Genomic DNA, 22362 nt, shown 5'->3' with positions numbered 1-22362 from the left:
ACGCAGCAAGAAGGCGCACAAATTATCAGTCTGCACGGAGCACAGTATTCCCAATTTAGTGCATTAAATGGCCCTTGTGCAATACACCAACAGTCACTTCAACTGTGAACTTGTCACTTAAACACAAGGCGTGGGCCTGCTGTCCCCTCTGAGCTGCACAGGTGCGAGGCCGCGCAGTTACTACAATGCTCACACGCACGTAGCCTTTGTTGCCACGCAGCTGGGATTTTCTTTTGTATAATGTTTTACAGGCTGTTTAAAAATTTGCTGCTCAGAGCAATGGTTGGTCTGCACAGCCGTTAAAAAAAAAAGGGAACGTTGCGTGGTTATGATTCGTATATCTTTACCACATCTGCCACGTGTCCCTGGAGTCCCAAAGGTGGCTGCGGTTTTTCTGTGCGTGCTCACACTTTGCCTTTCTGATGGCATGGGAGAGCACGGCTGTAGCTGACCGTGGAGTCGTCCTGTTCCCAATGTCTAAGAAATACACGGACTTCTGTAGTCAGCTATGGTTTCTGGCTTGCCCTGGCAGTGTACAGTTTCACCATGGAAACATGCTCAATGTACTTTCCAATGTAGCAGTCCCTGGTCCAGGATATTCATATCCCACATATAGAGGGAGAGAGAGGGAGAGGGAGAGGGGGAGAGAGGGAGAGAGGAGGAGAGAGGGGGAGAGGGGAGGAGAGAGAGAGGGGGGGAGAGGGGGAGAGGGAGAGAGGGGGAGAGGGAGAGAGGGGGAGAGGGGGAGAGGGGGGAGAGGGGGAGAGGGAGAGAGGGAGAGAGAGAGAGAGAGAGAGAGAGAGAGAGAGAGAGAGAGAGAGAGAGAGTGAGAGAGTGTGAGTGTATGCATGAGAAGGTGTTGGAGTTCAGTATAGGGGTTGGACCAAAGACATAAACCATCTTTCTGAGTCAGGTTCCCGGTGTTATTGAAGCTCTGGTGTTGTGCGTGTCCCCAGTGGGATGCATGCCCAGAACCATGTGGACTCACCCACAACCAAAGTCCCCAGTTGAAGCTCTGGAGTGATGTTATTGGATTCAGAAATCACATTTCCTTTACAAAATATCAACTTCAATTTTCATACAAATTGCAGTGAAACTATTAGAACACTACATCTGAATTATTTTACAGAAGATTGCATAGGCAGTGAGCACAGCTGAATTTACAAAACTTTGGCCATGGAAGGCCTGTGTAACAGTCCAGCAGAGAAATGGAACAGACTTAATGAGGGAAATTATTAATAGTCAGCAACACAAAAGTCATCTCTTTTTACAAATGATTAGTGTGCGGAATTTTTCGTAATGAGACAGAGTACTTTGAATGAAAATCAGAGTAGAGGGGTAGGGGAGACAGTAATGTAAACAGCTTCCTCAGTGTGGGAAGAGGGAGAGACAGAGAAGGTGAGAGAGTGGGGGGAGGAAAGAGAGAGAAAGGGGGGAGAGAGAAAGAGAGAGAGAGGGTGGAGTAGAGAGAGAGGAAAGAGTGAGAATGGAGAGAGAGAGAGAGAAAATGAGTGGATAGACAAAGTAGCGAGCAAGAGAATAGGGAAAGAGAGAGCGAGCGTGGGAAGAGAGAAGAGAGCAAGAGAAAGAGGAGAGAGAAGAGGGAAGAGTGGAGAGAGGGAGGAACGGAGAGAGGGAGGAGCAGAGAGAGGGAGAAGCGAAGAGAGGGAGGAGCGGAGAGAGAGAAGAGAGAGAGGAGGGGTGAGAGTGGAGAGAAAGCAGAGAAAGGAAAAGAGAGACTGGAGAAGGGAGGAAAGGAAGGGCAGAAAAAGAGAGAGGGGACAGAGGAAGAGACAGAAAAACTAAGAGGTAAACAGACAGACTGCATTTCAGGAGGAAATAGGGGCTGGATCCGAAGCTGTGCCAGGAAGGGTAGGATTCAGCGTGCTTCACCGCTATAGTGAGGAAGCAGAGAAGACACAGACTTGGAAAGGGAACAAAAGGAGAACAAATACATCTCTGACTGACAGAAATACGAGAAAGATGAAACTGCAATCCCTTGCTATTGACACAGGCTGCAGAAAGTCAGCACACTCTGCCCATGTGAGCACTCCAATCCTCCTCTAAATCCTCATGTGCTTTTTCCTTTAGCAGGAATGCTAATACTTGACTTGATAGTTATTTAATTGTTTGGAAAGACATTGAAAGAACGATCAAAAAGAAATAGAAACATATGGTTTACATGTTGATTATAATAATTATCCCTCTACTGCACTGTATTTTTGTTTGACATAACGGTCTAAATTAAAAAGTGGTTTTGGGAAATACGCAACTAATTGCTATGAAGAACGAACTTCTATTCATGCCACAGTGAAATTTTGGCTATTTGTGTTATATTGGGCTCTCAAATTTACAGGTTTGAACTGAGCTTGAAAAAAAAGAAATTATGATTGTTGAATTGCTTAAATTCTTATTGATTTTAAATGACTGAGAAATTAATACACAATCTAATTAAAATTGTGATGTGTATTATTGAAAGCTTGGGAGGTTGACGTTGTCATTGATCTTGCTTGTTATAATGGAAATGGAACTTGGACTGACATTTGACAAACTAGGTCTATGCTGGCTCAATATAACGCCTGCGTAGTTCCACTTCCCCTTCTTTTTCATGACAGTGTACAGACATTTAAAAGTTTTTACCTACTCAGCAGGTTAGACAGCATCTATGAAGGGAAACAGACAGTCGACATTTTGGGTTGAGACCTTTCATCTTGAATCCTGATGTAGGGTCTCGGCCTGAAACATCAACTGTTAATTTTCCTCCATAGATCTGCTGAGTTCCTCCTGCTATTTGTGTGTTGCTCCAGATACCAGTATTTGCGATCTCTTGTGCCTTTGAGGAAGTTACTGTTGTATCTGCTTCCACTGACATTTCTGGCATCACTTTCCAGGTCACCGCAGCACCTGGAATGGAAATCAGGAGCTGTGTTGCATTCTCAGACCCCCTGGCTGACCTGAAGACAGTCAGACTTGGGAGGGGGCAGCTTAGAGCAGTCAGAAATGAAACAGATAGGAGGTGTTAAAAGTGCCCTCTGATAGCCCGCAGTCCTGGGGCCTTCAGTAAAAACCGGCACTGCTGAGAGGCAAGAATTGCCTAGGTGGAACTGCAGGCACTGATAAGATTACAGATCTCCTGAGTGATTGTGGTCAAGAAATGACTGACAGAAAGGGACCACACACTAGCTGAGAGAAAAACTGGGGAAATTCAGACTAATTATCTATTACATCTCAATATTTTCTTTTAACAACATTAATGTTCATTCAGAACCAGTAAGATTTACAGTGCAGGCATACCGGGTTCAACTCCTGCCGCTGCCTTTAGGGAGTTTGTACATTCTCTCCATGACTGCGTGGGTTTCCTCCGGGTGCTCTGGTTTCCTCTCACAGTGCAAAGATGTACTGGCTGGTAGATTAATTGGTCATTGTAAATTGCCCTGTGATCAGGGGATTTCTGGGTGGCGCCGCTCGGAGAGCCAGAAGGGCTTATTCTACACTGTATCTCAATAAAATTTTAAAATTCATCTGCCATAATATTGATTGTACAGATACCAGACAGATCAATGTGCATGAAGGAGGACGTTCGGCCCATTGTTGACAACCCCCTTAGAGAAAAGCTCAAGACTATTGTCCTTGCTCCAGATCTTCGACTTCCAACAACGCAGGAGGCTATTGGGCCCATCAGGTCCATGCCAGCTCTCTGTGAGCAATCAATCCTGTTAGTCCCATCCACCCTCGTCCTTATTCTCTTGTACGTCCACAATATATTCTCTACCCCACACATCCATCAACTTCCCTTTAATTCTTTCTACTATTGAGGCCTCTGTCGGTCAGAGTTGACCATGGATATTTCTTCTAGCCGTCTATTGCTTCAAGTCAGGGCAGTACAATATGGAGAGCACAGTGTTGCCCATGTAGTAAGCTCCCCATCTCCACGCAGCTGATGAACCCAAAGGAATGAGGAATGGCAGAGACCGATACAGTCTGGCACCAGTAGCATTGCAGGAGTTGTCAATCTGTGTTGAACTCAACATAGGACTGCCTTAGGGACTCCAGCTCCGGATTTTTCCCTCGGGATTTACTCCCGAAGCCTTCCCCATGAGCGGGTGTTGACGCAAGGCAGCGGGGGTTTGAGATCAGAGTTTTCCTTCTCCTAGATGAGCTGCCAACTACAGTTGATGAGCCCCATCTGCCCAAAGTGACTGGTTTTAAGGTGCCAGTAATCCAACTCTGCCCCTTCTCCTGTCAGTAGAAACAGTTCCGCTGGGCTTAGTAGCTAAGCCACACGTGAAGGCCAGGAGCTGGACTTAGTTGTCAGAGGCTATTGGGAGCATTTAATAGGTAGTGGGAGATTATCCCCATTACCACACCCAGCTATAACAACCTTAATAATTATAACTATTATCTCACATTAAAGGACAATTTATAGGACCCAGCACATCTTTAGGACGTGAAAGCAAATTGCAATTGAAGTGTTAAGGGCATCAGATACGTCAAAGGACCAGGGGAGAAAGGACAGAGACAAGGTGGACAGAAATAAGTTTCTCTGATGTTTTGTTTTTACGCCACATTTCCAGCATGTGCAGTTTTCTCTTTATTTCCAACCTAACAGCCCAAGCGTGTGTGGGACGTGGGAGAACACCAGAGCACCTGGATACAAGGAACGGAAACTGAACGAGGAAATATACTGCAGGTAGATGAACCAGGAAGATTTCTTAGACTCAATTACATTACAAGTTCTGTTTCCAACACTAAAAGGCAGCTATGCTGGTCTAGAGTGATAATCAGCCAAAGATGATCGTAAATGTCACTAACAGGCATTCCCAGCCTTTCTCAAAGATTGGCAAATTTGAAACAAATCTATTCCCAAAGATTTTCAATGCAGCCAGGTCCTCTTTTCCTCGATTTATTTCAAAGTTGAAAGTACATTTATTACCAAAAGTATGTATACTTTATACAACCTTGAAATTCACCTCCTCACAGGCAGGCCCAAAACAAAGAAACTCAAAAGAATCCATTAAAAAAAAACTGTCAAACACCGAAGCAGAGAAAATAAACCGCGCAAACAATAAAAGTAAGCAAATAGCATTCAGAACTGAAGCTTTACAAAAGATACAAAGCCAGATATCACTGCAGCTAGAGCAGGCGATAGCAATTATTTAATTATTCATTTATAGTAATGTATAGTAATTTTTACATCTTGCACTGTACTGTACCACAAAACAACAAGTTTCATGACATATGCCAGTGATAATAAACCTTATTCTGATTCTGATTGTAACTTTCAGCAATCTTTACTTGCAGGCTGAAATATGGGACTACAACTTCCAGTGTCCTACAAACGCAGATGGGAAGGGCAGATCCACTACCTCTTGCTTCCATTGCTTTCAGGGTAGTTAAGGACTGCACCATCCAGCATCCTTTGCACAGCAGCTGCAAAGGGTGTTGGGAGATGTAGTTCCTGTCAGTATTATGCATTTAAAGGAAGAGACAGTCATAGAGTCATAGAAACACACAGCACAGAAAGCAGCCATTCGGCCCAACTAGTCCATGTCAAATCATTTAAACTGCCTACTCTCATTGACCATAGCCCTCCATACCCCCACCATCCATGTACCTATCCAAACATTTCTCTTAAATGTTGAAATTGAGTTTGCATGCACTACTTGTGCTGGCAGCTCGTTCCACACTCTCACAGTCCTCTGAGTGAAGAAGTTTACCCTCATGTTTCTCTTAACCTTATCACTTTTCACCCTTAACCCATGACCGCTGGTTGTAGTCCCACGCAACCTCCGTGGACATATAGTCGAGTTTATTGGCATATGTACGAGCAACTCCATCATGGATAGTCCCAAGCCTAGATGCAAAAGGAGGGTTGGGCTTGGGGCCTAGTAACCCCATCCCGTAAAAAAACCCAGAGCTACAGAAACGCCAACAGAAGCTCCAAAGTCCTCATCCCTGGGAGAGGAAGGATCTTCACCTAGAAGAAGTCTGAAGTCAGGTGGTGAAAGTGGGAACCATAGGGCCGATCAGCCTTCTATCGGCCCAAGACAGAAGCCCCTGGCGAGCCGCTGTCAGCGGCCTATGCCCCAGCAGTGGTGATGGGCTGAAGACAACAAAGAACAAGTACGTGAACAAGGTGAATGCCCCAAACCTGGATGTATTTTCTGTGATGTGATTTTGAGCACAAATCTATGAAACCTTTCAAGTGAATCGTACCAAACACCTGAACTTAAAAGGGAATGGATTTTTTAAACTGGAAGCTAACGTACCTCAACACGAGACCATTCCATTCTCTTGGTCCATATTAGTTCCCATTCGTCTCACTTCCCCTCCTTATTTCTCTGTACGCTTGTAATTTATTCATTTCCAAATACCCCTTCTCATTCCTTTGCTACCTAACTACACTCAGGGGCATTTTACAGTGGCCAAATAACTCACCAAGTTGCATGTGTTTTGGGATGTGGAAGGAGACCAGAGCACCCAGAAGAAAAACTAAGAGGTCCCAGAGGGGGGACATGCAGGTTCCACACAGACAGTGTCCAGGGTCAGAACTGAACCCAGCACCTGGGAGCAGTGTGTGAATTACTGTGGCCCTGCACCATCCTAATAGCTGGTTGGTGGTGTAGTGGCATCAGTGCCGGACTTCGGAGCGAAGGCTCCCGAGTTCGAATCCAGCCAGCTCCCTTGCACGCTTTCCATCCGTGCTGGGTTGAGCGGTCGAGCTAGCAACTCAGCCTTGTAAAAATAAGAAAGCCTGCTAAAAAAAACGCTGTCATGACAGCGTCCCGATGACTCCACTCAGAGTTCAGGGTTTTCTTCTTCTTCTTTTACTTCTTCTGCGCCATCCTAAACGAGCTCACATTACGTCATGAAACTGCATTCCTTCATTTGCCATTGATGCAATGTGTTACAATATTATGTTCCTGCACCCCCCCCAAATGCAAATCACAAGTGCTTTACAAGGCTTTTAATCCAACAGACGTCCTTTATTCAGCTGCCAAGACAATTAGTGGCATTCCTTGATCAGTGATATGGTCTCACTGACATAGAACATAGAACAATATAGGCCATTTGGCACACTATATTGTGCCAACCCTCAAACCTACTCCAAGATCAATTTAACCCTTCAACGCCAGAGGGTCCTGCATTTTTCTTTCATCCATGTGATAAGAACATAAGAATTTAAGAAATAGGAGCAGGAATGGGACATCTGGCCAATCGAGCCTGCTCCACCATTCAGTAAGATCATGGCTGATCTGGCCACGGACTCATCTCCACCTACCTGCCTTTCCCCTATAACCCTTAGTTTCCCTACTATGCAAAAATCTATCCAACCTTGTCTTAAATATATTTACTGAGGTAGCCTCCACTGCTTCATTGGGCAGAGAATTCTACAGATTCAGCACCCTCTGGGAAAAGCAGTTCCTCCTCATCTTCATCCTAAATCTACTCCCCCAAATCTTGAGGCTATGTCCCCTAGTTCTAGCCTCACCCATCAGTGGAAACAATTTTCTTGCCTCTCTCTTATCTATCCCTTTCATAATTTTATGTGTCTATAAGATCTCTCATCCTTCTGAATTCCAGTGATTACAGTCCCAGGTGACTCAATCTCTCCTCATAGTCTAGCACCCCTCATCTCTGGAATCAATCTAAATCTCCTCTGCAACTTCTCTAAAGCTTCCACACCCTTCCGATAATAAGGTGACCAGAACTGAACACAGTACACCAACTGTGGTGCTAAGCAGGATTTTTATAGAGCTGCAACATTACTTAAGCTCAAACCCTCCTGACTAATGCTGGCCACACAGCAGACACCTTCTTAACCATCCTATCAACTCGCGTCACAGAAAACGTTGAATCCCAGCCGACCAAGAGATGGAACACATCGAGCTGGTTTGTAGTGTTGTCTGATAAGTCGGCTGTGAGTTCTGTTCTCCGCTGGTGCTCTCTGACTGCGAAGGGGATTTCCATAAAAAAACTGGGCTGGCGCTGAAACTTCAGACTTTGCCCAGGCAGGTGACAGGACACAGAACTGAGCACCACGGGATCAGGCAGACCGACAGGAGTTGTGTCAGAGCACAGGAGCTCAGGCAGCACCACCGCATCATCGAGAGAGGAGGGACTGGCAGCCAGGACGTTGTCACCAGAACCCAGCGCTGCCCTCACTCTTAGTGCAAATGTCCTCCATTCTGGTGCCTTCGCTGTTGTGTATGAAGAGGTGGGGCAGACCACCAGCACCCACTTGACCATGGCAAAACCAAAACAGAGTACGAACGCCACTGCAATGCGCGCAAAATGCTGGAGGGGCTCAGGAAGTCAGGCAGCAATGAAACAACTACGCTGCAACTGACCAATTAAAAAGTTTTCCCAAAAATCTCCACAAAACACTGAACAGAGAGGAACTCAACAGCTGGGCAGCCCTCCAGCGTGTTGTGAGTGTTGCTTTGACCCCAGCATCTGCAGATTATTTTGTGTTTACTGAACAGAGAGGATGCCCTACAAAAATGTTCAGACTTAGGGTAACAGAGCAATGGTGTTTGCTGAAAACTCTGCCCCCTTCTGTAAGCCGGAGATCACTTTAACTTGACTAAGACCTGTTCAGCTTCACACTGCACTTGCTGGCCCAGAGTGACACCCGGACTGGAATGAAGATGACCCCCTGGTGAGGTTCCCGGGGTCAATGCGAAGGATCGAGGGCCGAGGGTCAAATCGGAAGTCTGGAAGCTGAGGCCCATTGGCCAGGGCCTGAGCTGCGAACCTCTGTGAGTCTGCTGAGGAGGTTGCAGGCCCGAGGTCTGCGAGTCCAAGTCCACTGGAGGCTGGAGACTGTTGGTGCTGGGGTTGGAGGACTATGTACGTGGGTGGGAAGGAGGGGAGGAGAGTGGCCTGTTTTGCTGCTGCTGTTTTGTTGTGTTTTGTGTTGCTTTGCGTGCTATGTTAGTGCTGGGAAGTGTGGCAGCACTTGCGGGCTGCCCCCAGCACACCCTCTGGTTCAAAGTTCAAAAGTTCAAAGTTCAATTATTATCAAAGTATGTGTGCTTTATACAACCTTGAGATTTGTTTCCTTACAGGCAGCCACAAGACAAAGAAACCCAATAGAACCCATTAACAGAAGACCGTTGAAACACCCAGTGTGCAGAGAGGGAAAAAGAAAACAAATCGTGCAAAATCAATAAAAGTGAGCAAGGAGCATTCAGAACTGAAGTTCACAACGCCAGGCATCACCGCAGCCGGTCCAGAAGTCCACTAGTGGCAGGCCACAGCCTCAGTCAGCACAGGGACTAGCAAACCCCCAGCAAGGCGAACCAGCCCACCTCTCGCCTCCAACCCCGCATGTTGGCCGTTAACGCAAAGGGCACATTTCACTGTGTGCTTCGATGTGCACGCGAGGAAGTAAATTTGAATCTTGAATTCTGAATGCAGAATGCTCAAGTTGAAATTCCACCCCCTCCCCCGAAATTAAGGTGCTGTTGAGGAAAGGAGTGCCTTGATAGTTGAAATACGGTGTAGCTCCTTCCCGTTCTATTCCTTTTATATAAACATTACTTAGAGACAGAAGGTTAATGTCTGCCCTTGTGTCTGCAGGCTGCAGAAAGATTCCTTTGACTCTGACTCGCTCCTGATGCAGAGTTGCATCCTGCAGCATCAGCAGCTCGTTTCCTCCCTCCTTGCCACTCAACCCATTGAGTTCCTCCAGCAAATCGGTCATTGCTCCGGATTCCAGCATCTGCAGTCCCTGGCACAGATGTGGCAACTGGGATTCCGTGTGGGGATATGGGAAGTAATACACATTTGTAAAGGGTAAGATAAGTCCAGAGAATAATGGGAGGACACCAGCATTAGTTGAGGACCTGAGGGTGCTTGGTGTGTATTTTCACAGGTCTCTGAAGACACATATACACACACACACACACAAAGTGTTGGAGGAACTCAGCAGGTCAGGCAGCATCTGTGGAGGGGACAGGACAGTTGTTATTCCATTATTTCAGATGGAGGGTCTTGACCTGAAATGTTGATTATCCATTTCCTTCCACAGATGCAGTCTGACCTGCTGAGTTCCTCCAGCACTTTGTGTGTACTCCAGATTCCATCATCTGCAGTCCCTGGTGTCTCCGATCTCTGAAGACAGCAGCGCGAGTGGATAAGATGACACACAGGAAACTTGCCTTAATTGGCCTAGCATGGAGCCCAAGGGCGGGAGGCTCGTGCCAGGACTGCACAAATCATTACCAAGACAGCGGTTCTGTATAGAGGGCAAAGAGGAGAATTTCAGGTGTCAGGAGACAGGGAATCACAGCCTATGCTGGGATTGTTCTTGTCAACAAAAGTGACCGGCTGGCAGAAAGAGACTTAACACAGATGCTTTAGATTATGAGAGGTGGTCTTGGTAAATTGCACACTTTATGTTTTGATGTATGGGTGACAAATAAATCTATCCTTAAAGATCTTTAATCTTTAAGAAGGATCGATTTCCTTCTGTAAAGAGGCCAGTAATGCGGAACACAGATTTATAAGGATTTGAAGGGAATAGGGGACAAGGGCCCACCCCAAGAGCGGTGGGAGTGTGAAGCTCATTTCATGAACAGGTGTGGAGGCAGAAGTCTCCCCTGTGTGATCACCTTCAGTAACCCAAAGGACAGTAGGTTGAGGAATTGGAGTCATCTAAATTGTCCATGTCTGGGCAGAATGAACACAGGCAAAGTGACCTCCTTGTGTGATGCAAGCCCCTCTGATCGGATGATCTTCTCCCCCTCCTGGTGAGGAAAGCTTCAGAAGAAGAGCCTGATCATCAGTTATAACCACAACTTAATGATGTTGGAAAGAATGGTGGGAGCATTTCCATTACAAGATCACCTGATGCTGGTGACGAGCCTAAAAGGGTGGGCTTTTTTTTTGGTGCAAGTGATTTGAAAATCGAAGGACTCATACCCAATGGGATTCAACGGCTTCAAGGATGGGCGGCAAGTGGGAAGGGGGATCCCATTTGTAAAGAAGGCACCCAATCACTGAAATAAAACTCCAGCTGTTTCAACTGCAATCAATTATATGAGGTACAGCAAGTCACCAGAACAACTCATGACATAAATAATCATAATGGAGTGAGGTCACTCTGACCTCACAATGACATGGTGATGTTGGACTGATGCCCGTTAACTCCCCTCACATTATCGAGTGAGACAGTGCCAAGACCACTTTGTTCTCGAAACTAATCTTCAATCGAGGAGAAGATGTCAGACTGGAAGAACTACATCAACACTATACTGAAGGACAAGAACGTGGAAGACGCTGCCATTGTGGGCCACGCCAACAACAAGGCCGTCTGGGCTTCCAAACCCGGCGGTATATTGGCTGCCATCTCCCCGCATGAGGTCAGCACGCTAATAGGGAAGGACCGCAAGACTTTCCTACAAACGGGCATCACCATCGGAGGGAAGAAATGCTCCGTCATCAGGGACAACCTCCTGGTCAACAACGACGAGGTGATGGATGTAAGGATGAAAGGCGGACAAGGCAAGAGCATCTGCATCGGCAAAACCAACAAGATCATGGTGTTTATCATGGGCAAAAGAGGGGTCCACGGGGGACTCCTCAACAAGCAGGTCCATGAAATGGATAACTATCTGAAGGAGAAGGGCTTTTAAAGTTAGGGAAGGGACTTTGAAAACATTTTTACAAACCCAGATTAGTAATAAATTGTTAAATACCAACAATTCTGTTAATTGGTGTTGTATTTGTTATTATAGAATTAAGAGTAGAGGGCATTGGGTTGATACAATAGTGCTAATGTTTATGCTTCATGTGAACCCCCACCTATCTAAACCCACCAGCAATCCGTCACCCTATTCCTTTGAAGCTTGCCCAATGTTGGTACATCGCTCCTCTGTTGCCTGATCAATATTCCAACTATATTCCATTAAAGAATTTCACAATGCATTTACTTGTTACAGACCACAGTTCTGACCTGCAGATGGAAATGTCTGCTCCTTCTCATCCTGAACCTTCCTCAGCCCAGCCTCAGATCCCTCTGTCTCTGGTCCTTCTTTCTTGGATTTCCAGTGCCCGGGTTACAGGATCTTTGGAGCACGCTGTTTCACCCAGCGTGTCCCTGGGCTTACTCACAGTGGGAGGGGCGGTGGCTTGGTCTGTGAACGGCTTAGACGGCCAGCAAGGGGAAACCTCCCCCCTCCCCCCACCCCCACCCCCAGCAGCAGTACAGAGTGCTGAAACCTCACAGCTCCTTTATTGTGTCACTGCTCAGACAGTTAACGCTACAGGATAGAGGCGAGTCACTGCCCTGCGGCGTTGCCTCTGTCCCACAGCCCATGGACCATGCTGCACAGTTAATGGCTGGGTCTGTACCTTCCACAGGACCATAGCTCCCCAGTTTTGTCAGGCCCAGCCAGATCCGACATGGGCACAACCCTCCCCACCATAAACTACGTCTCCAAAGGCCAGTGTCTCAAAAATCCATCGCTAAGGACCCATCGAGGGCATGTCCTCTTCTCATTACTACCATCAGGGAGGAGGTACAGGAGCCTGAAAACCAACACTCAATGTTTTAGGAACAGCTTCTTCCCCTCCGCCATCAGATTTCTGAATGGTCCATAAACCCATGAACACTACCTCACTTCAAAGTTGCTGGTGAACGCAGCAGGCTGGGCAGCATCTCTAGGAAGAGGTACAGTCGACGTTTCGTCAGGACGAAGGGTCTCGGCCTGAAACGTCGACTGTACCTCTTCCTAGAGATGCTGCCTGGCCTGCTGCATTCACCAGCAACTTTGATGTGTGTTGTTTGAATTTCCAGCATCTGCAGAATTCCTTGTGTTTACATTTTTAAAAACACTACCTCACTATTCCTTTTACGCTATTTATGCACCCTTGTAAATTATAGCATTGTTTATGCATCACACTGTGTCACTGACACAAAACAACAAATTTCATGACATAAATCAGTGATTATAAACCGGATTTTGAGGGGCCCAGTGATTCCAAACACTAGAGGCAAGCTGGGCAAACAGACGGCTCAGAAACCGCTGACAGTCTACACCGTTCCTCTCTGTGTCAGTCGCTGGAATGCAGACCTGGCCTCAGACCACTGCATACTGACTGTATTCCACCTGCTTCCACTCCCCATGGGTGGTTCAATCCTGACCCCGGGTATGAGGTGCACGGTCCTTCTGACTGTGTGTGGGTCCCCCCCCCCCGACATGCCCCAGATTCCTGCCACTGTCATTGACTCTTTGGTGTTGGCGAGCAGCAGAAGAATCAAAGGAGAGTTGGGGGGGGAGGGGGGAGAGGGGGAGAGGGGGAGGAGAGTTGGGGGGGTGAGGGGGGGAGAGAGAGAGAGAGAGGGATTGAGAATGAATGAATGAATAAATAAATAAATACGGGGAAAATACACACAGGGGGATTGAAACTAATGGGATTGCTTATCTGGAAGCTGATATGAACTTTTTGTTAGTGAGATTCACCGCAGAATTGGCCCTTCCATCCCCTTGAGCTGCACTGCCCAGCAAAATCTGATTTAACCCTAGTCTAATCACGGGACAATTTACAATGACCAATTAACTTACCAACTTGTATGTTTTTGGACTGTGGGAGGAAACTGGAGCACCCGGAGGAAACCCACGGGGTTGCGGGGAGAAGGTACAAATTCTTCACAGGCCGCGGCGGGAATTGAACCCGGGTTGCTGGTACTGTAAAGCGCTGTGCTAACCACTACACCACCGTGCCACTCTTCCCATTACTATCATCAGGGACCCATAGAGTATTTTAGGGCCATGGACCCCTACCATTAACCAAGGTGTCCGTGGGCCTCAGGCTGGGAACCCTTGCCATAACCAATACCTCATTAACATGCTCTCTACTTACACTAATTATTTATTTGTATATTTTTTGTTGTAACCTATAATATTCAGATATATAGATACTTTGCTGATCCCAAAGGAAATTATAGTGTCACAGTAGCATTACAAGTGCACAGATCTACAAATATTAGAAGAGGAGTAAGAAAGAATAAAAAATAAGCCACCTCAGTCTAACAGGAGGAAGGGTCATCACTTCCCTGGCTATAGTTGACTCATTATAGAGCCTAATGGCCAAGGGTAAGAATGACCTCATATAGCGCTCTTTGGAGCAGTGTAGTTGTCTTGGTCTATTACTAAAAGTGCTCCTCTGTTCAGCCAAAGTGGCATGCAGACTGTGAGAAACATTGCCAGGATTTTCCGTAGGATCCTTTGTTCTACCACAGGCTCCAGTTTGATTCCTATAACAGAGCCAGCCTTTCTAATCAGTTTATTGAGCCTGTTGACTTCACCCGTGTTGATGCCATTGCCCCAGCCAGCACACCACCGCATAGAACTGGCGACAAAAGACTGTCCCGCACTGCGCTGCTGCTGTAAAACAACCAATTTCACAACACGCGTGTATCATTGGTAACAAGCCTGCTTTTGACTCTGAACGTCCATCATCTGCATTGTCATAAGTATAAACAGATAGGATACACACTGCATTAAAAGAATCCTTAACTCTTCTCTGAGTCTTTACAAATTAACTTATAACGGTATCATCAGGTAACAGACACTGGGCACAGTTTCACTGTAAGAACCCACAAGGATCTGTGACCCATGGCCCTGAATCCGTTCTCTCCCTCTCCCCACACAGCCAACGTTCCACATCCCTGGTACCACATGAATCAATCCCCACCGCTCCCTCTCCTGAACGGATTTTATTCCCCGCATCGTTATTTAGTGTGAGACCCCAAACTGGACACAAACCTGCCCCCCAGTTCCTAACCAATGCTCTATAAAGATTTAACATAACTTCTTGCATTTCTATTTTCTGCTTCCTTATATAATGTTCATTTTCAGCACCGTTCTATATTGGATGGGCTGCAGTTAAGTTCAATATGCAACACTAGCTGCAACCTCTGTCCTTGAGATCTTGCAAATAGCCAAACTTTCCAATCATTCATTCGTTATCACAACATTCCTTCATCGTTACATGTAGGAAACACTCACTCCCACCATCTGGGCCCAGCCTTACAGTTTGGTAAGGAAACTCACCATCCCCCCCACTCTCTGTCCAGGCGGGACCACCTCGCCAGTGTCACCTGTGACCCAAGAACGGGATACAAGAGCCACCTTACCTTACTGTGCTTGCTGGCTGTTTGCAAATGGCCGTCTCTGTTCAGCGAGCTTGAAGTGGCCCTGTTTGAGAATCCTCTGTCAGTCTGTCGGGGGAAATGGAAGCCAACACGTGCGTTTAGGGTTTGAAGGAAAGCCTGTTTATTTTCAGCTTCTGTCAACACCCAATTGTATTTATATTTGGAGCTACGAATGGCTATTAATAAATGAGCAGTTCCTAGTTATGTGATCTCAATACTTGCAGCAGATTGAAGAGCTCTGAGATGCTGAGGGATCTGGTGTCATGGTGCATCACTGGCAAAGGATTAGTTTGAGGTGCAGATAACTAACAGAATTTTGTTGCTTATTGTGAGAAGAATTTAATACAGAAGTTGTGCTCTATTATCAGTGGAACCTTATCTGGAGAACTGTATTGGTTTTATTTAAGAAAGGGTAATAATGTCTCGTTAGAATTCAGAGAGGTTTACAAGACTAATACTTGGAGCGAGTGTGCTTGCTCATGAGGAAGGGTGGAGAGGCCAGACTTGTATTCCCTGGTCCTGAGGAGGGGGCAAGGACTTAACGGAAATATACGAGGTTTTGAGGAACCTTGGCAGGCTGCACACAGAGAAAATGTCCTCTTATGGGAGAACCTAGAGGTCACTGTTGAAGACTAAGAGATCACCCATGATGTGGAGACGTTAGAATTTTTTTGGAATTCTCTTCCTCAAAGACGGTAAGGCAGAATCAAATTATTTTTAAGCCAAATATAGACCGATTCTTAATAAGCAAGAGGGTGGAAGGTCAGCTGGAATGCAGAAAATAAATTAGCTATGACCTTACAGAACTGTGGAGCAGGCTTGAGAGGTCTTTTCCTCATTCTAATTTAAATGTTTGTACGTACAGTACATCACACGGTCAATTTTAACCTTCTGTGTTTGCTGGTGTGACGAGAAGTAGGGACTTTTTTTCCCCCTGACTGTTGACTGTGTTCAGCTCCTCAGTAACATCTGACTGCTCATGGCCTAAAACGCTGGGAAATACTTAGAGTTGCTGATTAGATGGGCTCCCGAAGGTGTCAAAGTTTCAACTTGGAGAGATATCAAAGGTTGAAACCGGTGGCACATTGAGGACAAGCTGTTGATCTGGAAGTGTTCTGAGGGCGCATATAATGGGCAAGAGGTAAATTCTGGGAGATTGTGATGGGGGTGGGGTGTGTGATGATGCGTCTTGGTGACTACAATAACTCACTGCGGATGGTGAAGCTGAAAAATCAGATAACTAATTTCCACTCCCCCTTCCTACTCTAATCTTTCACTTCTTCTCACCTGTCTATTACTTCCCCCCATCCCCCGGTGCCCCTCCTCCTATTGTCCAGTCTCCTCTCCTATCAGCCCTTGACCTTTCCCACTCACCTGACTTCACCTATCACCTTCCAGCCCGCCTCCTTCCCCTCCCTCCACCTTTTCATTCTGGCATCTTCCCCCTTCCTTTTCAGTCCTGAAGAAGGGTCTTGACTGTTTACGCTTTTCCACAGATGCTGCCTGGCCTGCTGAGTTCCTCCAGCATTTTGTGAGTGTTGCATCAAATATAAAACACTGGAAATATTCAACAGGTCATGGCTACTGGAGGTAATATGTAATATCAATGACTCCATAAGGCCATAAGAGCAGAATTAGGCCATTCAGCCCATCAAGTCTACTCTGCCATTCAATCATGGCTGATTTATTATCCCTCTCAACCCCATTCTTCTACGTTCTCCCTGTAACCTTTGCCACCCTTACTAATCAAGAACATATCATCCTCCCACCTTAAATAAACCCAATGATTTGGCCTCTACAGCTGTCTGCGGCAATTAATTCCACAGATTCACCATGAAATTCCCCCACATCTCAGTTCTAAAGGGACTTCCTTCTATTCTGAGGCTGTGTTCTCTAGTCGCAAACTCTCCCACGATTGGAAACATCCTCTCCACTTCCACTCTATCCAGGCCTTTCGACATTCGATAAGTTTCAATGAGATCCTCCTCATTCTTCTAAACTCCGGAGCCATGAAATACTCCTCATACATTAACCCTTTCATTCCCAGGATCAAAGTGCTACTTCCATTGTCACAGGGCCAAGTTCGGTGTCAGGTCGGAGGCAATCCACTGAAGGTGCAAAATGAGAGCTACTAGCAGAGTAAGTGAGTGGCTGCTGTGGTAAATGAGATTCAGTGTAGGCAGATACAAGAGCATTCAAAATAAAGTCATTGTGTGTGGTGAAAGGCTGGTGTTACCAAAGGTTACACGGCATAGCTTAGTTGGGTATGGAAACTAAAGGTGTACAGGATAATAAAGAAGCACAGATTGAGCAGGTAGCCAGAGACTTTCCCACAGGGCAGAAATGGTTAATACAAGGGAGTATAATTTAAAAGTGATTTGGAGGAAAGTATAGGGGGGACATTAGAGGTGGGGCTTTACACAGAGAGTGGTGGGTGCACGGAATACCCTGTTGGGGTGGTGATAGAGGCAGCAAGGTTTAAGAAACTCTTAGATACGTACATGGATGATAGAAAAATAGAGGGCAATGGTGGAGGGGAAAGGTTAGACTGATCTTAGAGTAACCATATAACCATATAACAATTACAGCACGGAAACAGGCTAAAAGGTGGCACAACATCATGGGGGAAAGGGCTGAACTGTGTTACACTGCTTATGTAGTGTTCTACGTAAAGTTCTGGTTTTTAAACTGTAGGTTGGGAGGAAAAAGGAAGTTATACTACTGTTATACTAGACCCTGGTCTGACTACACTCCACCATTCAATGAGGTTGTGGCTGTCTGAGTCCGAACTCTGTATAGGCAGTGTCCGGATTACCACAAGGTCCCATTCCTGAAAACTGGTCGTAAGTCAGACGTGTCGGAGAGGATCAGAGGAACATCGGTCATGGGATTGCAAGCAGATGCAGAAACAGCGGCCGGCAGCCAGGCTCACTGACTCCGTGAGTGAGCGAGCGAGCAAGTCCGCTCAGCGTTCCCAGCCCTGCTGGGCTCCACCCAGCACCATTGTTGTAGCTTGGTTGGGCAAGGGAGAAAACACAAGTGCAAATACTCCATTTCCATTTGGTAGATGCTTGCAGCAGGCAAATCCATCCCCCTTCATCCCACCAGTTTCCCAAACACTACTTTGTGTCTACAAACTCTCTATGAATCAGTGGTTGTAAGCCAGGGAGTGTCTCTATACTTGCCTTATCCATTCTCCAAAGCCTTTATGTAACCAAAGTCTGATTTTTTTTGCAGATTACAATGCATAGTACAGCCCATTCAGTCCATAATGTTGTGCCAATATTTTAATTTACACTAAGATCAATCTAACCCTTTCCTCCCACATAATCCTCTATTTTTCTATCATCCAAGTGCCTATCTAAGGAGTTTCTTAAACGTAGCTGCCCTCTATCACCACCCCATCATGGCATTCCATGCACCCACCACTCTGTGTAAAAAAAACCTACCAGAAGTTTTTTCAGATATATGAAGTCTAAAAGAGAGGCTACAGTAGATATTATATCGCTGGAAAATGATGCTGGAGAGGCGGAAATGGTGGACAAACGGAACAGTATTTTGCAAGATTCTTCACTGTGGAAGAAGCTAGTACTATGCCAGAAGTTCAAGAACATCAGGGGGCAGAAGTGAGCAAAGTTGCCATTACTAGGGAGGAGGTGTATGGGGAAACTGAAAGGTCTGAAGGTAGATAAGTCACCTGGACCAGATGGTCTACACTCCAGGGTTCTGAAGGAGGTGGTTAAAGAAATTGTGGAGGCCTTAGTATTGGAATATGTAGATCGTACAGGAACCAGCGCTGGACCACAGAATGGGGGCAGGTTTGGATGGAGGGACTGACAGAGAGTAGCGGGCGCATGCCAGGATCGAGTTCTGGAGCGGGTACTGAGGGTAAGAGAGTTTAAATTTTCATCGGTGACTCTGAGGTCAAAGCTGCGATCACAACTGCTGGAAAAGGTCCTGGCAGCAGCTCAGAGCAGGAGATAAGGAGTGAATCTGCAATCCAGAGGGATAACCGAAGGATGCTCGATTCAACCTGCACTGTTGGTGGCTCGTGGAGTCTCTCCAGGGATACTGCAGCCGGCTGCACTTCCTCACATGGAACCACAATCAACAGGAGCACCAGTACCTTTGCCATTTTCCAGAAGTCCCACAGAGATGGTGATGAACTTTAGGATGACTAAGCCTGCATTGCTCACTGTTACTATTGATAGTGAGGATACGGATGTGGTGAAGACCTACAAGTACCTGGGGGTGAACCTGGATGACAGACTTGAACGCAGCACCAACACAGAGGCTGTGTACTAGAAGGGCCAAAGTCGCCTCTACTTCCTGAGGAGGCTGAGGTCCTTTGGAGTATGCAGGCCTCTCCATCACACGTTCTACCAGTCTGTTGTCGCCAATACAATCATCTATGTGGTGGTGTGCTGGGGCAATGGCATCAACATGGGTGATACCAACAAGCTCAGCAAACTGACTAGAAAGGCTGGCTCTGTTATAGGAGTCAAACTGGACACACTGGAGGCTGTGGTAGAACAAAGGGCCCTATGAAAAATCCTGGCAATTCTGAACAATGTTTCTCACCCTCTGCAGGCCACCTTGGCCAAACAGAGGAGTACTTTTAGTAATAGACTAAGACAACTGTGTTGCTCCAAAGAGTGCTATATGAGATCATTCTTACTATCGGCCACTAGGCTCTATAATGAGTCAACATATCACCAGGTAAGTGATAACCCCTTCCTGTTACACTGTTTGTGGTAACTTATTTTTTATTCTTCCTACTTCTCTTCCAATATTTATACCTGTGCACTTGTAATGCTACTGTGTCACTGTAATTTCCTTTGGGATCAATAAAGTATCTACCTATCTACCAACCATCCCAACATGTGCACCCATAGACATTCATATCAACCTCCCAGGATTCCCCCAGAAAACCCTGCCCCTGGGGCACAGGAGCAGCACCTTCAGAGGGGAGTGCCGTCATCAACTCACACTCTAAAACCCGCTTTACCTTCTTGTCCTTTTCGGTCCCCTGCTGACGGACATCTCTGTTCAGCGAGTTGGAGATGTACCTATTAGGTAAACCTCTCTCAGCCTGTTAAGGAATGAGAGGCAGAGAAGAGTTCTTAAGATCGTTTTATAGAAAGCATCGTGTCCGGATGCATCACAGCTTGGTAAGGCGACTGCTATGCCTCAGACCACAAGAAATTGCAGTGAGATATGAACACAGTCTGGTCCAACACAGAAACCAACTTCCCCTCCATGGACAACACATATCAACGTTGCTGGTGAACGCAGCAGGCCAGGCAGCATCTCTAGGAAGAGGTACAGTTGATGTTTCGGGCCGAGACCCTTATTGTTATGTTACAACTACAAATATTAAAAACATAGTGCAGGAAGAGAGCAAAAGGTGAGGTAGTGTTTATTATGCATACAGAAATCTGATGGAGGAGTGGAAGAAGCTGTTCCTAAAATTTTGAGAGTGTGTCTTCAGGTTCCTGCTGGCAGCAATGAGGAGAAGGCTTCTCCTGGGTGATGGGGTTCCTAAATGATGGATGACGAACCAGAATAGATTAGACAACTCAAGATAAAGGAACTCTTGGGGGCAACTGATCATAATATGATCAAATTCACCCTGGAATTTGAGAAGGAGAAGCCAAAGTCAGATGTATCAGTATTACAGTGGAGTAAAGGGAATTACGCAGACATGAGAGAGGAGTTGGCCCGAATTAGAACATAGAAACATAGAAAACCTGCAGCACAATACAGGCCCTTGGGCCCACAAAGCTGTGCCAAATATGTCCTTACCTTAGAAATTACTTAGGGTTACCCATAGCCCTCTATTTTTCTGAGCTCCATGTACCTATCCAGGAGTCTCTTAAAAGACCCTATCGTATCCGTCTCCTCCACCACCAGCGCCGGCAGCCCATTCCACGCACTCACCACTCTCTGCGTAAAAAGCCTACCCCTGACATCTCCTCTGTACCTACTTCCAAGCACCTTAAAACTGTGCCCTCTCGTGCTAGCCATTTCAGCCCTGGGAAAAAGCCTCTGACTATCCACACGATCGATGCCTCTCATCACCTTGTACCTGTCTATCAGGGCACCTCTCATCCTCCGTCACTCCAAGGAGAAAAGGCCGTGTTCACTCAACCTATTCTCATAAGGCATGCTCCCCAATCCAGTCAATTGACTGGAAAAGAACACTGGCAGGGATGATGGCAGAGCAGCAATGGCTGGAATTTCTGAAAGCAATTCAGAAGGCACAGGATATATACATCCCAAAGAGGAAGAAGTATTCTAAAGGAAAGATGACACAACCCTGGCTAACAAAAGAAGTCAAAGCCAACATAAAAGCCAAAGCAAGAGACACAAAATTCTGGGGGAACTCAGCAGGCCTGGCAGCATCTATGGAGAAGAGTAAACAGTCGACGTTTCAGGCTGGGACCCTTCATCAGGCCTGAGGGGCATATAATAGAGCAAAATTTAGTGGGAAGTTAAAGAATTGAGAAGCTTTTAAAAACCAACAGAAGGCAACTAAAAAGTACTTAAGGTAAAGATGGAACACGAAAGTAAACTAACCAATAATATTAAAGAGGATACCAAAAGTTTCTTCAGATACATAAAGTGTAAAAAAGAGACGAGAGTGATATCGGACCATTGGAAAACGATGCTGGAGAAGTAGTAATGGGGGACAAGGAAATGGAGGATGAACTGAAGGGAGAAATACAGGAGAAAGGAAACTATAGGCTAGTTAGTCTGACCTCAGTGGTTGGCAAGATGTTGGAGTCGATTTAAGGATGAGGTCTCAGGGTACTTGGAGCCATGTGATAAAATAGCCAGCAGTCAGCATGGTTTCTTCAAGGGAAAATCTTGCCTGACAAATCTGTTGGAATTCTTTGAAGAAACAACAAGCAGGATGGACAAAGGAGAATCAGTTGATGTTATGTACTTGGTTTTCAGAAGGTCTTTGACAAGGTGAACACATGAGGCTGTTTAACAAGCAAAGAGTCCATGGTATTACAGGAAAGATTCTAGCATGGACAAAGCAGTGCTGTTTGGCAGGGGGAAAACAGTGGGAATAAAGGGAGCCTTTTCTGGCTGGCCGTTGGTGTTCCACAGGGGTCTGTGTTGGGACCAATTCTTTTTACATTATGTGTCAATGATTTGGATGACGGAATTGATGGCTTTGATGCAGT

At 46.1% G+C, this 22362-nt stretch overlaps 2 protein-coding genes across 13 annotated transcripts in view; one reads left to right on the top strand and one right to left on the bottom strand.

Moving 5' to 3' along the window:
• Positions 1-22362, bottom strand: part of triobpb (TRIO and F-actin binding protein b) — a 305286-nt gene that overhangs the window by 127131 nt on the left and 155793 nt on the right. For all 12 annotated transcript variants that reach the window (XM_063062679.1, XM_063062675.1, XM_063062672.1 and 9 more), the window contains 2 exons: positions 20175-20258; positions 15149-15232 (listed from right to left, as the gene is read on the bottom strand). In XM_063062679.1, coding sequence (XP_062918749.1) covers positions 15149-15232; positions 20175-20258 — 168 coding nt within the window. The remainder of the gene's footprint in view (positions 1-15148; positions 15233-20174; positions 20259-22362) is intronic.
• Positions 11229-11881, top strand: LOC134354382 (profilin-3-like). Its single transcript, XM_063063358.1, has one exon. It carries the CDS (start codon positions 11229-11231, stop codon positions 11640-11642), a length of 414 nt encoding a protein of 137 aa, XP_062919428.1. The 3' UTR covers positions 11643-11881.

The sequence above is a fragment of the Mobula hypostoma genome, chromosome 11 (genome assembly GCF_963921235.1).
Source record: "Mobula hypostoma chromosome 11, sMobHyp1.1, whole genome shotgun sequence".
NCBI classification, from domain to species: Eukaryota; Metazoa; Chordata; class Chondrichthyes; order Myliobatiformes; family Myliobatidae; genus Mobula; species Mobula hypostoma.
The sequence above is the reverse complement of the archived record's forward strand: the minus strand, read 5'-3'. Positions and strand labels throughout refer to the sequence as shown.

Coding starts and splice junctions, on each gene's coding strand:
- LOC134354382 (XM_063063358.1), top strand. CDS start 11,229: ATGTCAGACTGGAAGAACTACATCAACACTATACTGAAGGACAAGAAC.